Below are 13,481 nucleotides of genomic sequence, written 5' to 3' on the forward strand. Positions count from 1 at the left end.
GAGTTATCCGTAATCAAAATCAATGTGCCAAGAACGGTCTAACAATCGGTATGAAACACGTCAGACAACATTTGACCCAATGGTAGGTTGTATTGACGAACTAGATCGTTATATTATGTCCCCCCCACCCCCGTTTCAAAACAAGCGTACGACCATGAAAATAGTATACGTAGAAGCTAATATTTGTTAAGTAGTCTGGTTATGACTTGACAGTGTCGTGACCTTTAACATGTCCATTTAGCTCATATTTGACAGAAGGTTGTTCATAACTATATAGTATTGTGACTTTCTACCATGGTCATTTAGCTACAATCAAGGTCATTGGTAATAAAGTTAGGATTAATAATTTAGAACAAATGTCCATTTACAATTTGAAAGATGCTCTCATTTCGCTATCAATATGCAACGCTTCTAATTAAAGTCTGTTCTAACATTTTGAATATTTTTGAACTCCTACTAAATAGATCAAAATGTTCATTAGTAACAACACCATAATGTCGGTTTGATAACAAGTTGCACTGATTAAAGTTAATAAGTAAATACATGTACTTGTTCACGCATTCCCATCTTTATGCACTGTTTCCGATAAAATCATACAACTAGGGAGATTCTCACTCATAAGCGGACGTTTCAGTCATTACATGTACATAATGGCGGTTGTCACAATCCCTGCATTCCTCGTTAGGCATCGCCGACTGACAACTATAAGGTTACCTGGAGATAGTATTTAGTACCATTTCCGTGACTGATCCTTTTACATATAGGTTGGAAAATACCATTATAATGGGTCTGCGGTGAAATGGAGTCTAGTTTATTGTGTTATGTTATACACCTGCCTATAAAAGATTAATAATTAAACAAGATAAGGTAGTAAAGTGTATGGAAAATCATATTACTGTGGATTCATAATTAACAAAAAGGGCGAGTTTTTCATTATCAACCGGACACGTCGACGTAGATTGCTAAGTCGTTTACAGTATACAAGAATTGGTTTTGCAGCCAAAAAAAAAAATACTAATAAAAAAATGGCCGCCTCCGCACAAGACGATTTTTCGCGGCAGATTGTATATCCAAAAAGTTGGGAACCATTCAATTAATTATTTATGGTGCAATGTTCTAATGCTCCACTACTTCATCAAAACAAAAAACATAAAACCAAAAAATTAAATAAGATAAGTTTGTTGCTCAGTAAAATCCCACGACAGAGTAGCGAAGTTGTTTTTAATCTTTAATTAAAATTTCTTTCTTCCCTCCACAATATTCCATCACCTTGCACATACGCCATTTTAAACTGTTCTTCCTGTAATCTATTTCGGTCGTAGTAACGTTTTATTTGTATATTTTATGACTTGCAATATTGGATTAGCTTTAATGAAAATGAGTCGTCTTTGGAAACCTTTCATATAGTTTACGTAACCATAGAGAGTTTAATCGCCAGTATCTTTGCTACAATTAGGAAATCTTGAACTTTATTGAATAGGACCATGTATTCATTTGCATTGTTCATGAAATCCACTACTATATTGATATCAGAAATGTTCTGAAGTTTTAATTCCGAGTTCTTTATTCTATTTTTATCACATTAATTATAAATGTTTTGTAACAGGAGCAACAGAAGAGCAAAATATTGGAGGAAAGTATGAGAAAGTTGGATGCTGAGATGAAGAGGACGGACTCGCTGCTCTATCAGATGATACCAAAACCAGTGGCGGATCGACTGAGGCGGGGCGAACCAGCCATAACTACCTGTCAGGTAATAACCCAACTGCCAAATTTCGGGTCCTTCCGGTAAGACGGGTTTGCGATAAAATGGATGTTCCCATAATAGGTTACGGCGAATGTGCACGTCACTTAGGTGAATTTGTTTTACACTTTCAGGTTATCCCTTAGATTCTGATCAATGAAAATGATTGGGGTAAAAAGTAAACAAGTGGTACTGTGAGTAATGCTCACTAAGAATACCCCCTCCGCTTACCCCAATCTCCCAAAGGGTGTTGGTAATAGGTATAAACTTCTTATTTTCGCAAACTTCAGAATAAACTTCAGTATTATGATCCAAAAGGTATCTAGGAACACAGCATCTCCATGCGATGAAAAAAGCCGTTAAAGAATTTAAATGGAAACCATATTGCTACTTCGATGTCCAATGCGCGTGACCTTTGACCTTTTGACCCCAAAATCGATAGGGAACATCTTCATCCCATGGGTAGTCCATATGTATGATATGGTGACTGTAGGTGGAAAGGATAACGCTTTAGAGCCCGGAAACCATATTGCTACTTCGATGTCCAGTGCGCTTGACCTTTGGACCCCAAAATCGATAGGGAACATATTCATCCCATGGGTAGTCCATATATATGATATGGTGACGGTAGGTGGAAAGGATAATGCTTTAGAGCCCGGAAACCATTGCGTCTACAGACGGACGGACGGACAGACAGACGGACAACCCGATTCCAGTATACCCCTCCCCCACAACTTGTTGCGGGGGGTATAAAAATAAGGGGGGGGGGATATCTATGGTCGCCGACCCACTTTTGAGATTTTCCAGATAGGAAAAACTCAATATTATGTTTACTTCCTCTTTCAGGTTGTTGGTGTTCAGTGTAATATTGAAGTTCTTTTAATTTTCTAAGTACTGTTCAGTGGATGTGCAGAAAATAGTGATAATAAAAACAACGATAGAATATCTTTTTAAACGATTATTTAAATTCCAAATACTAAAAATAGATATAATAATTATCAATTAAAGGAGGAAGGTCAACCAACCACATACGATACTACATCTGATCCAATTTATGTTTTATTGACGTAATATTATATATATTATACGTAACTCTATCCAGTTTTAATTTTAATATCCATTCAAGGAGATTCGAAAGGACTACATTTGCGACGGAAAGATTTTTTAAAAACATGAAAAGGCTACAAATCTGCATGATGTTACCATGTCCTTTTTCATATAATACACATGTGCATGTATTGACAATATTTTTATCAGTAGACATGTATTTTAATTTCGTAATTTATGGTAAAAATACTAGAGACTTTGAATTATTTCAAATTTATCAACTGTTTAGGATAGTTTTGAGTTAGTGCCGAAACACCATTTCTGAGTATACACACTGCAGTCACATGATTTCGAAGCTTCGTTAGAACTCGATGTACAAATACTCCTACAACTTAGAGGGGTATTTCTTAACGTTTTTTGAAGTTACATTTACGAAAATAGGCGAGCTATTCTTAGTACTCATTTTACGCACGACCGATTTGGCGCTCACTATAAATAGTGAGACAGGCGCGTGTTTGGGCATTGTGACGTTCGTTACAAGATTGTAAAGACATGCTATAATCCCTCCAAACCCCGCCCTAACAATATGAAACTAATTTATGTATATGTATATATGTTGTTAATATTTTGTTTAATATATCAAAATGAGCGTTCATATAGATATGTATTGAGAAAAATATTATATAAAGGCGATCTTGTAACGAACGCACCAAACCCAATACATTTCTGGTTGTTTATTTCAAATTATAGTCAAGAAAAGATTTATTTTCGGAGGAGAGAAACGAGGGAGAAAACAACTTCGGTTAATGGCCTTTTGATCCTTATATAATTCGGCCTTGTACATCAGAATGTCACCTTCAATGAGTAAGTTCCGAATGAATTTTCGTCGGAAGGACTTCTAAGTAAAATTGACACAAATATATCAATCTGTTGGTACTTGCATTTTTTATCATCGCTAAATATAGCTGTTGTCTAATCGGCTAATTTCTAATATTCTTTGGAAATATTTATTAATGCATGTATTTAATCCCATTCAATTTTTTATGACGTCTCCATATGAGTGAAAAATTCTCGAGAGGGACGTTAAATAATATAAAATCAATCAATCGATTCGTTATAATTTGACGAAAATATAATTTTTCAAACCGATTTTTCAGAAAACAATTTCAAAAACATTTTTTTAAAATTAGGGGTTGTTTTTCAAATCTGTTGTGTTTAAAACCATATTTTCATTATCGCCACATTAACGAAAGTTCCCTTGCCTCTGCTGGACTTCATTTTTGTGTTGTAACTTCTTTTTACATTCCATTCTGTATTGTAACCTCATCTTCACTTTGCATGTTGGCTTTAGTTTCATTTCGAAATATTGATGATCGAGTGTTAACGATTTATGTCATATATGTGATCTGGGTTAAATGAAGTTGAAAAAGACGAAACATGAATTAGTGAGGCTCAAATGAAAGTGGAATAAGTCGGAAGTTTCATTAAGCAAGTAATTCCCAGGGGGGATGGTTTATTTACAAGGGACGCTAGAGGTTATAAGATGATGAAAATCAATAAAATAATATGAAATAAATGTATTGTAAATAAAAGTAATTAATATATATATATATATATATATATATATATATATATATATATATAATGCTAAAGAGCACGAAAGTGTCGCCGATGAGCTTATCGGACTCTGATAGATGTACAAGTATTGACAGTACGGATTTTCACTCGTATAATAATACACACAAATATAATAAAGAAGTGGAGGCACGCTCTTTGGAGCGACAGTCATCATACCAATAATTTCGCAGATTGAGAAGAGGATGACAAATTTATAATGGCGATTTGTGTTCATTGGAGCAGCGAATGTAACGGCGAAGTGGGTCATTCATACATTTTTTGGGGGAAGAAACCCACCACACAATTAATAGAGGATACTATGATACTTCGGATGTTGTAGAATGAGATTCCCTCCCAGGAAAGCTCTGTATAACAGAGTGAGACTTCCCCCGGAATTAAGTCTTACTTTAGTGTGAAGTACCCCCTCCTCCGGTGGACCACACCCTCCGGTGGAAAATCTTTAAGAGCACACACTTCCCGGGTTGGTTGTATATTGTTTAACGTCCCACTCGAGAATTTTTCGCTCTTATGAAGAGGTCGACATTGTCGGTGAAGGTATGCAAAATTTAGACCTATGCTCTTCACTCACGGCCTTTAAGCAGGGAGGGATCTATATCTTGCCACACCTGCTGTGACACGGGACCTTGGTTTTTGCGGACTCATCCAAAGGAGCGCCCCATTTAGTCGTCCCTTGCGACAAGCAAGGGGGTACTGAGGACCAGATCCCCATGGGATCACACTTCTCGAGGGGAAGACCTACTTTATCACTAGTTGTGGAATCAGACTCTCCCGCATGGTTCGTCTTCGTCTTCATTCAATGTTGCTTCCACTAGTCTCACTTTCGTCTTCATTCAATGTTGCTTCCACTAGTCTCACTTTCGTCTTCATTCAATGTTGCTTCCACTAGTCTCACTTTCGCTGTCTAGGGTAAATTCATGGATCAATACTTTATACAGCAGTACAAAACACACTACACGTAATTGATAAAAAATAGCCATTGGAAATAACGATGAAGACTTATTTGCATTCGTTTTAAAAGTCTTTACATAAATATTTCCTCCAATTAGCCCTGACAAGTGGTACCAAAAATGTTTGGCCCTGCAACCTTCAATTTAAGTTATGAAAATTACACATTCCATCTGATGAAAGTTTTGAATCTCTGACATAAACATTGGCTTGAACCCACCTGAAAAGACAATATATTTTATCCTATACAAGTCAACTGAGCAAATGTTTGCTTAAACAATGTATGAGCGCGAAAGAAACAAAATAAATAAATCAATAAAACGCACAATGTAATGGTATATTTAAGAAATATTTCTGGAAAGTTATTTTCAAAATTTTATGAATGTTAAGAATCGAAAAGCGATGGTTCGATGTTTTTCCAACAATTGAAATGTTTGCATATGTAATACAGTAACTATAAATACTGGCTCCAGTCCTTCAAATTGTGGATGAAAAGGGGCATATTGTCAATCCCATTCAGTTCTCCAGTAATTTCGCTAATTATCATCCCGGAAATGAATGTGATGTGGATGAAAAGGGGATATATTGGTTCATTGTCAATCCTGCACAACGCATCGATATTCTCAGACACATCGAAAAGCGTGGTTCAAAAATAACAATCCTGGTTTCACTATTACTGTGTTTATGATACATGGAATTCTCCGGTAATTTTGCTTATTGTTATTGAGATTTTGTTTATTATCATCCTTGAAATTTTAACGAGAAGTTTGGTTCCTGCACCCGCCACTCCGTGTTTACAATTACCGTATATTTCCGATGATGGATGCCTACGTGAAGACTAAACTTTAAAAAAAAAATGAATTATAGTAGATGGTCTATGGGAAATCTTTGAAGTCTAAAATAAAACATTCCAGTAACAATTTTTGCTCGATCATTGTATTCATAATCATGACTTGATTTTTTTAAAGAATGATAACCCTAAATGCCTTAAAACTGCTTCCTTATTAAGATTGCTTGATCACTTAACTTTAAGATTACCCATGATATTTTACTTCATCAAATGCTTGAGAAATTAGAAGCAATTACCTTTCACGACAGGCAGACAGACGGACGAACAGAAAACATACGGTTTTGACATGATTTTATGTTTATTACGTTTAATTAAAGTAGATATCACATGACCCTTATGACTTGCATCAGGCAAATGTTATTCTTAATATATTTATCCCTGTCAGTCTTTTGGATGAGACCGCAAAATTCTAAACCTCGATGTACCGTCTTTGATGTCTGTAAAGCAAAGGGTTCACAAGATATTTAACGGACAGTATATTTCTATGTCCAGTTTGACCCTTGACCATGTGACCTCAAAATCAATAGGGGTCATCATCTGAAGTTGTACCAGTGTACCAAGTTTGATGTCTGTCAAGCAAAGGGTTCTCAAGACATTGGGTGGTTATTATATTCCATGTCCAGTTTGACCCTTGACCTCAATCAATAGAGGTCATCTACTTTTTAGGATGTACCAGTGTACCAAGTTTGATGTTTGTCAAACAAAGGGTTCTCAAGATATTGAGCGGACAGTATATTCCTATGTCCAAAATAGATTGGCCTTTGACCATGTGACCTGAAACTTGGTACACTAGTACATCTTCAGGAGAAGATGACCCCTATTGATTTTGAGGTCATATGGTCAAGGGTTAAACTGGACATAGGAATATACTGTCTGCTCAATATCTTGAGAACCCTGTGCTTGACATACATCAAATTTGTTACATCTTCAGGAGAAGATGACCCCTATTGATTTGGAGGTCACAGGGTCAAAGGTTAAACTGGACAGAGTAATATATTGTCTCCTTTATTTTAAGAATTATTTGCTTGATTGACACAAAACTTGGTACACTGGTACAGCACAAGGAGTAGATGACTCCTATTGATTTTTAGGTCACATGGTCAATCCACTCTTGACTTAGGAAGATATTGTCTGCTCAATATTTTGAATTGGTGATACTACTATCAATGAAATGATGCATGTGTATAACCCTTTTCAATTTTGCACCATGGAGGCATATGTTTTACAAACATCTCTTGGCCCCGTGGGGACTAAATGGAGCGGTCCTTCGGATGATTGATTGAATATTGTTTAACGTCCCTCTCGAGAAATATTTCACTCATATGAAGACGTCACCACTGCCGGTGAAGGATTGCAAAATTTAGGCCTATGCTCGGCGCTTATGGCCTTTGAACAGGGATCAATCAATCAAACATCTCCTTTAAACAAACTACACGTGTAGTTACTCGCGTCAGTTTCCGTCTTTGTATATGGCCTCCGTCTCCCGATTATGTTCAGCAGTCGTCGTTCCCATGTCCGTGTATACGACGCAATGGCGGTTTATACGAAACGCTCATTGTAGGTATGCTCTCAAACAATATTCTCTTGCAATTGTTTATTTTGCTGAATTTTTTCTTCAAATCTTGGGGATTATATTAGTTATACCGATAGGTGTTATTTGGTGCATACTTGGATATTTGAAGAAAAAACCCCCAAATCACATCAGTTACAAATTATACTGCTTTAAAGTCTTAAAAAAACCTGAATTTGAGTAAAACTTTTACGTATCTGTTTGGTATTACCTTAAAAATATCAAAATACATGTATTTCTTCTTTGACACAGTATGAGACATGAACCCTGGTTTAGTATAAGTTACTCGAAATAATATGTGTGCTATTTTCCCTATCGAGTTGATACACTTTAAAGGTCTTCCGGGGGTGGGAAATGTGGCTCCAGAATGAGCCTTCCCCCTGGGTAGTCTCGCTCTAGAGCAAGATTTCTGGGGGAGGGGGTGACTTTAGAGTGAGTCTTTCTTCTGAGGGTATTATAGTAGTCTCAATCCAGAAGGAAAAGTCGCTCCATGGAGGAAACCCGCCTCTAGAATGAACCTTCACCCAGGGGATGGGAACTTTAGTGCCAAAAGTCCGGGGAAGAACACTACGGGGGACGTATCGCTCTACAATACTTGCAGTAATCCTTTAATATTTACATCAATGTGTTATTTAGATAGACATTTCAAATTCATCATCAACTGAGAGTAACACGTACCTCCAAATGTGTTTTATTTTACTGCTGCTCTTACCGTAGATTATAAATCAACCAAGTGCTCTGAAGAATGCCTCTGAAATGTAGGGAAATTTCAAATAAACGGGTCAACCTACTCAGGGAACAAAACCACTTCTGAATTTACGTCAATATGGATGTTAAAATTAATTGGTTAATTTTAAAACAGAAGGGAAGTTAAATTATAAAGTACATCAGGGGGACATATATCTTAATTTCGATGAAAAATCTTAGGATTCCGTCCGCTGTCGAAACGCATTCGTTAGAAGGTCGTAAAATGTAAACCCGCGACAGGACATTGCATTGCTGTATAGATTTAAAAATATTTGTTTTTTCAATTTTTGTTTTGTGTCAAAAAAGATTCACCATTCAACATGTATTGAAATGCAAACGTTGGAGAGAGAAATGGTTTACGATGGCGACAGTTTGTGAGCAGACAGTGGCTGGATTGTTGACAGTTTGTGAGCAGACAGTTGCTGGATTGTTGACAGTTTGTGAGCAGACAGTTGCTGGATTGTTGTTTATTCTTCTCTCAGTTTGACATCAATAAACTTTATAATAACAGCAAAAGCGAATAAACTTCAAAATTGGCTCAGCAGTCGAATTCATTAAACTCCAAAGTATGATTGATTAAATTTTGCATTGAAGCTTCGAGGCATGTGGTATTAATCAGCCAATCTAGTTATTTAGCATTAATATTTAGAAAAAATCCTTTCTTACCGATGTACCCTCTGACAAACCTGATAGGATTACAGTCTTCAAGAGGATTTCGAAATGTCAGACTGGATTTGAGATATAATCTAAATATGATGTTTTCAATAAAAATTAATCTCGAGATCTGTACTAACAACGGTCTCTAGGAAGCTAATTACATATCAACACAGTACTGTAATGCTGAAAGATATGCAATGGCTTCAGAACTTTCGTGGTTTATCAATGGTTGGAGTCTATAATTTCCAATGCGAATTGACTGTCGCTACTTAATTAAATAAACTTGCAAATGTGGAATTGTGCGTTCGCGTGCTATTGTCCTTAAATAAGGATTTAAACGACAATTTTCACTCATTTTAGAATATATGATATGTTTGCAGGCCTTGTAAACCTTGCTCAAAGATGTTAAGACAGAATCTGCATTGAAAACGAAGGTTAAATGTTTAGCGTGCAAGGTTAATGAAGAAGTTTCGAAGCTCATAATATATCGAGTATGTTTGATATGCAAATCCATGTGCAAGGATGATATCTTGCACTAAGATTTATATTGCAATTGATTGTTCAGTTAAAAAGATCAAAACTCAAGGTCACTGGGAGCAGTTTGGAAATATGCTTACCTTTAGAAGGATTTCTTCGCTTACAGATACATGTAATATTTTCATTTCTGCAGGTTTTTGACAATGTGACGATCTTATTTAGTGACGTTGTCGGGTTCACGTCAATATGCAGTCAAATTTCACCAATGGAAGTTGTATGCATGCTCAACGCCATGTACACCAAGTTTGATCAACTCAGCGAACGCCATGGAGTTTATAAGGTGAGCCAAACGGGCATAATATAACAAGGTAACTGAATGAACGATGTGTTTACACTGCTCACTTCTTCGATGTTAAATTCTGTATATACATGTAAAGTTGTTAATATTGAAAGGGTTTACTTAAGTTGAAACTACCCATTCCTCTTCAAAACAATTTAAAAAAGATTATATGCCATTTCGTGACTACAAATCTCTATTCGGACGGGAAAATTACACAACCCTATATATATGCTGACAGGGGGTGCTTGGAGGAGTATCCTAAGCACCTGATCCCACCTCTGGTATATCCAGGGGCCCGTGTTTGCCCAAATTTCTATTTTGTATTGTTTATAGGAGTTATGAGATTGATCACTGCTCGTTATCTTCACCTTTCATGAACATTCCATGTAAAAACAAGTCAGATATGTACATACTCTACGGTTATACATGTAATAGTCCTGGAGAGAAACTCGTGATTGTCTTGATGATATAACAGAATGACCTCTAGTTGAAAACATCACAACACTATTTAATGCTATGTAAATTGTGCTTGAAGGTTGAAACAATCGGCGATGCCTATATGGTCGTGTCTGGAGCTCCAGAGATAACGGCATACCATGCCCTCAACATTTGTAACATGGCGATGGATATGATATCCTCCATGGTGGAGCTCTCGGATCCGTCCACGGGAGGACACATGCGAATTCGTGTTGGTAAAGTATCATTTTATAAAATTTGATTGACAAAGGACTTCGAGACACATTTCAGGGCACTGCTGTGTACAGGGAGATTTATGCCCCGTGGTTTTCCCTGGCCTTTCACCTTTGCAAACGGTTTCAACTCGTTTTAAATTCGTCCCGACATAGTTGTATTAATAAACAGAAGAGAGAGAAAACGTTTCCACACATTCTTGTGAATTCGCCCACTGATAACGAGGACGAAAATAAGTAAGGGGTGCATATTTCTCTGTAATCTCTAATGCTTCAAATGTCAAAATAACATTTTATTTATATGTAGAGATTTATATGAGTAATGAACCCTTTCAAAGGTAAAAAGGATAATAAATAAATAGTAAATCTGGTTATTTTTGCTGTCGATTAATTTCTAGAGTTTTTGCGAGTCAGTACCGATGATGTTTCACACGTTTTTAAAATATGTTTTTACATAAATTGGCAAAAATAAGAAACACAAAAATAAATATATAGGCTTTTTACTCAAATTGGCAAAAATAAATCGACGCAAAAATATCCAGAATTACGGTAAGGGTACTTATACACTTACATTTATCATACATCTGCAATTTAAGTTAGCAACTCCAAAGCAACAGTCTAAATACGTTGTTTCACCACGTTTCATGACTTGTCTTTCTTTCATATTTTGCCAGGCATACACAGTGGAACAACAGTGGCTGGGGTAGTGGGTATTAAAATGCCTCGGTACTGTTTGTTTGGGGACACGGTAAACACAGCGTCCAGGATGGAGACTAATGGAGAGGTATTCGATGCTTTGTCTAAATTATAACAACACCCATGCAATTGTTCACCAAAAGTTTAACAGGGCATCCTTGATAAATAATCTGGCCAATGGTTCTGTTTAAGGCTATGAAAATTCATATCAGTCAGACCACTTGGGATCATATTAAGGACCACCCCTTCAGAGTGGAAGAACGTGGATCCATTCCCATTAAGGTGACTGCAACATAAATGCTTAGATATTCAAAACTATGTTTTATTTTCATATACCTGTCAATATCAACATTTTCTAATTTCATAGGGCAAAGGTAATCTAAAGTCTTATTGGTTGCTTTGTTTGGATGACAAAGACACTGTAACGAAATCTGTCACCAACACGCCTAGAAAAGAATCGAAAACCACCCCATCCCTAGACGCCAGAAGTCTTTACTCTCCTATTTCTTTCGAAGATCTACCACGGAAAAGGTCTATGGACGCTTCCCTGGACGTCATTAAACAAAACGATCGAAATAATTCACTGGATGCATTGGCCATAAGTAAAAGGAATGGTTCCCTGGATCTAACTTCACCTCCGTTCCGATCAGTGGACAAGCAAAGGAGTTACTCTCCACAGGCAGAAATACAGGTTAACTTTAGAAAGGCGTCGACAGACACTCAGAATGGTGAAACCTCAAAGGTTAAATTTGCTACAGGGAGTAAAAAAGGATTTGAAGATGGGAAAGGATTTCTTGGTGAAGAGAAAAGTTCTTTATGTCAAATCTTGTAAAGATATTTATCACATTTATTCTAAAGAAATGGAAAAATCCACACGTGTTCCCTTCCAATCTTAAATTGTTTGTTTATACATCGTATATATACCCGATGTGTACCAAATAAAACTCATATCTTTACACGAAACGTCAAATGCTCATAAACCTGTTCTTATTTGTATCTGTGATATGCATGCTAACTCTTTCTCTCTCCACTGATTTTCGACAGTTTCGATTCGTTCCAATTTATAGTGGAGAGAGAGTGAATGCACCATTGTTCCAAACATTAAGATGTCTATAATTTTCCTTTTTAATATAATACAGTTAGTTTTTATTCTAACCTTATTTATAGACTGTCTGAATCCCTTGAATTGTTAAATTTGACGTTGTTCTGTACTCTACCCTATACATATATGGTTACAAGAGATACTCAATGTAAAATTTCTATTAAAAGATTGGTAATTTTGTCTTGTTGTTAACAATTTACCCACCGTGCCTAGAAGTTTATGTTGTGTATCTAATGGATAAATTCAAACATTTAAATCACGTAATTATAATTGAAACCCATTAAAAATGGATCCGAGCCTTCGCAACCGGGAGACCCGATTTGATTTTAATTCCCTGCGCCACGTCACACCAAAACCGTTTAATATAGGCAGGTACTTTCCTTCGTCACATCGAAAACGTTTAATATAGGCAGGGACTGTATCTTCGTCACACCGAAAACGTTAAATATAGGCAGGGTACCATTCCTTCGTCACACCGAAAACGTTTGATATAGGCAGGGACTTTCCTTCGTCACACCGAAAACGTTTTAATATGAGCAGGGACTTTTCCTTTGCCAAAACTAGGTATAACAAAGGAAAGTCAAGTGGTTTTGGATATAGGTTAAAAACAGGGGTCATGGTAAGCGTTGACAACCATCACTGCTACGGCCTTGAGGTATATTCATGCATTCCAAAGAACTTTTATTAAATTTGAAATCACAACTTTTCCCATATCAACAACATAAAAACGTACGACTTTTCAACAATTTACATGGCAGTTTCTCACGATAAATTAAAGACCCGGATTTTTGACATCACAAAAAGCTGATTCTTCAAAAGAATGGAACCCTGATGTATTAAAGTCGTCTGCTTAGTCATCCCCATAACTTTCTTCAAACACCACTCTGACTCTACGCAAAAGTACTCTGAACTTGACCTTAAAATGATGAAGTTCCTCATTGACAATACTACGAAGTTTTTGATGTTCAGATCTTTTCCA

General features: G+C 36.5%; 1 protein-coding gene across 17 annotated transcripts in view; it reads left to right on the plus strand.

The window, feature by feature from the left end:
- LOC125646664 (soluble guanylate cyclase 88E-like) overlaps positions 1–12,682 on the plus strand; it is a 62,857-nt gene extending 50,175 nt beyond the window's left edge. For all 17 annotated transcript variants that reach the window (XM_056140246.1, XM_056140248.1, XM_056140244.1 and 14 more), the window contains 6 exons: positions 1,607–1,753; positions 9,869–10,015; positions 10,551–10,707; positions 11,379–11,488; positions 11,593–11,682; positions 11,768–12,682. In XM_056140246.1, the coding sequence (XP_055996221.1) occupies positions 1,607–1,753; positions 9,869–10,015; positions 10,551–10,707; positions 11,379–11,488; positions 11,593–11,682; positions 11,768–12,232 (1,116 nt within the window). In that variant the 3' untranslated portion in view covers positions 12,233–12,682. The remainder of the gene's footprint in view (positions 1–1,606; positions 1,754–9,868; positions 10,016–10,550; positions 10,708–11,378; positions 11,489–11,592; positions 11,683–11,767) is intronic.
- The last annotated feature ends 799 nt before the right edge of the window (positions 12,683–13,481 follow it).

This window comes from Ostrea edulis, chromosome 6 (assembly GCF_947568905.1).
Source record: "Ostrea edulis chromosome 6, xbOstEdul1.1, whole genome shotgun sequence".
Taxonomy (NCBI): Eukaryota; Metazoa; Mollusca; class Bivalvia; order Ostreida; family Ostreidae; genus Ostrea; species Ostrea edulis.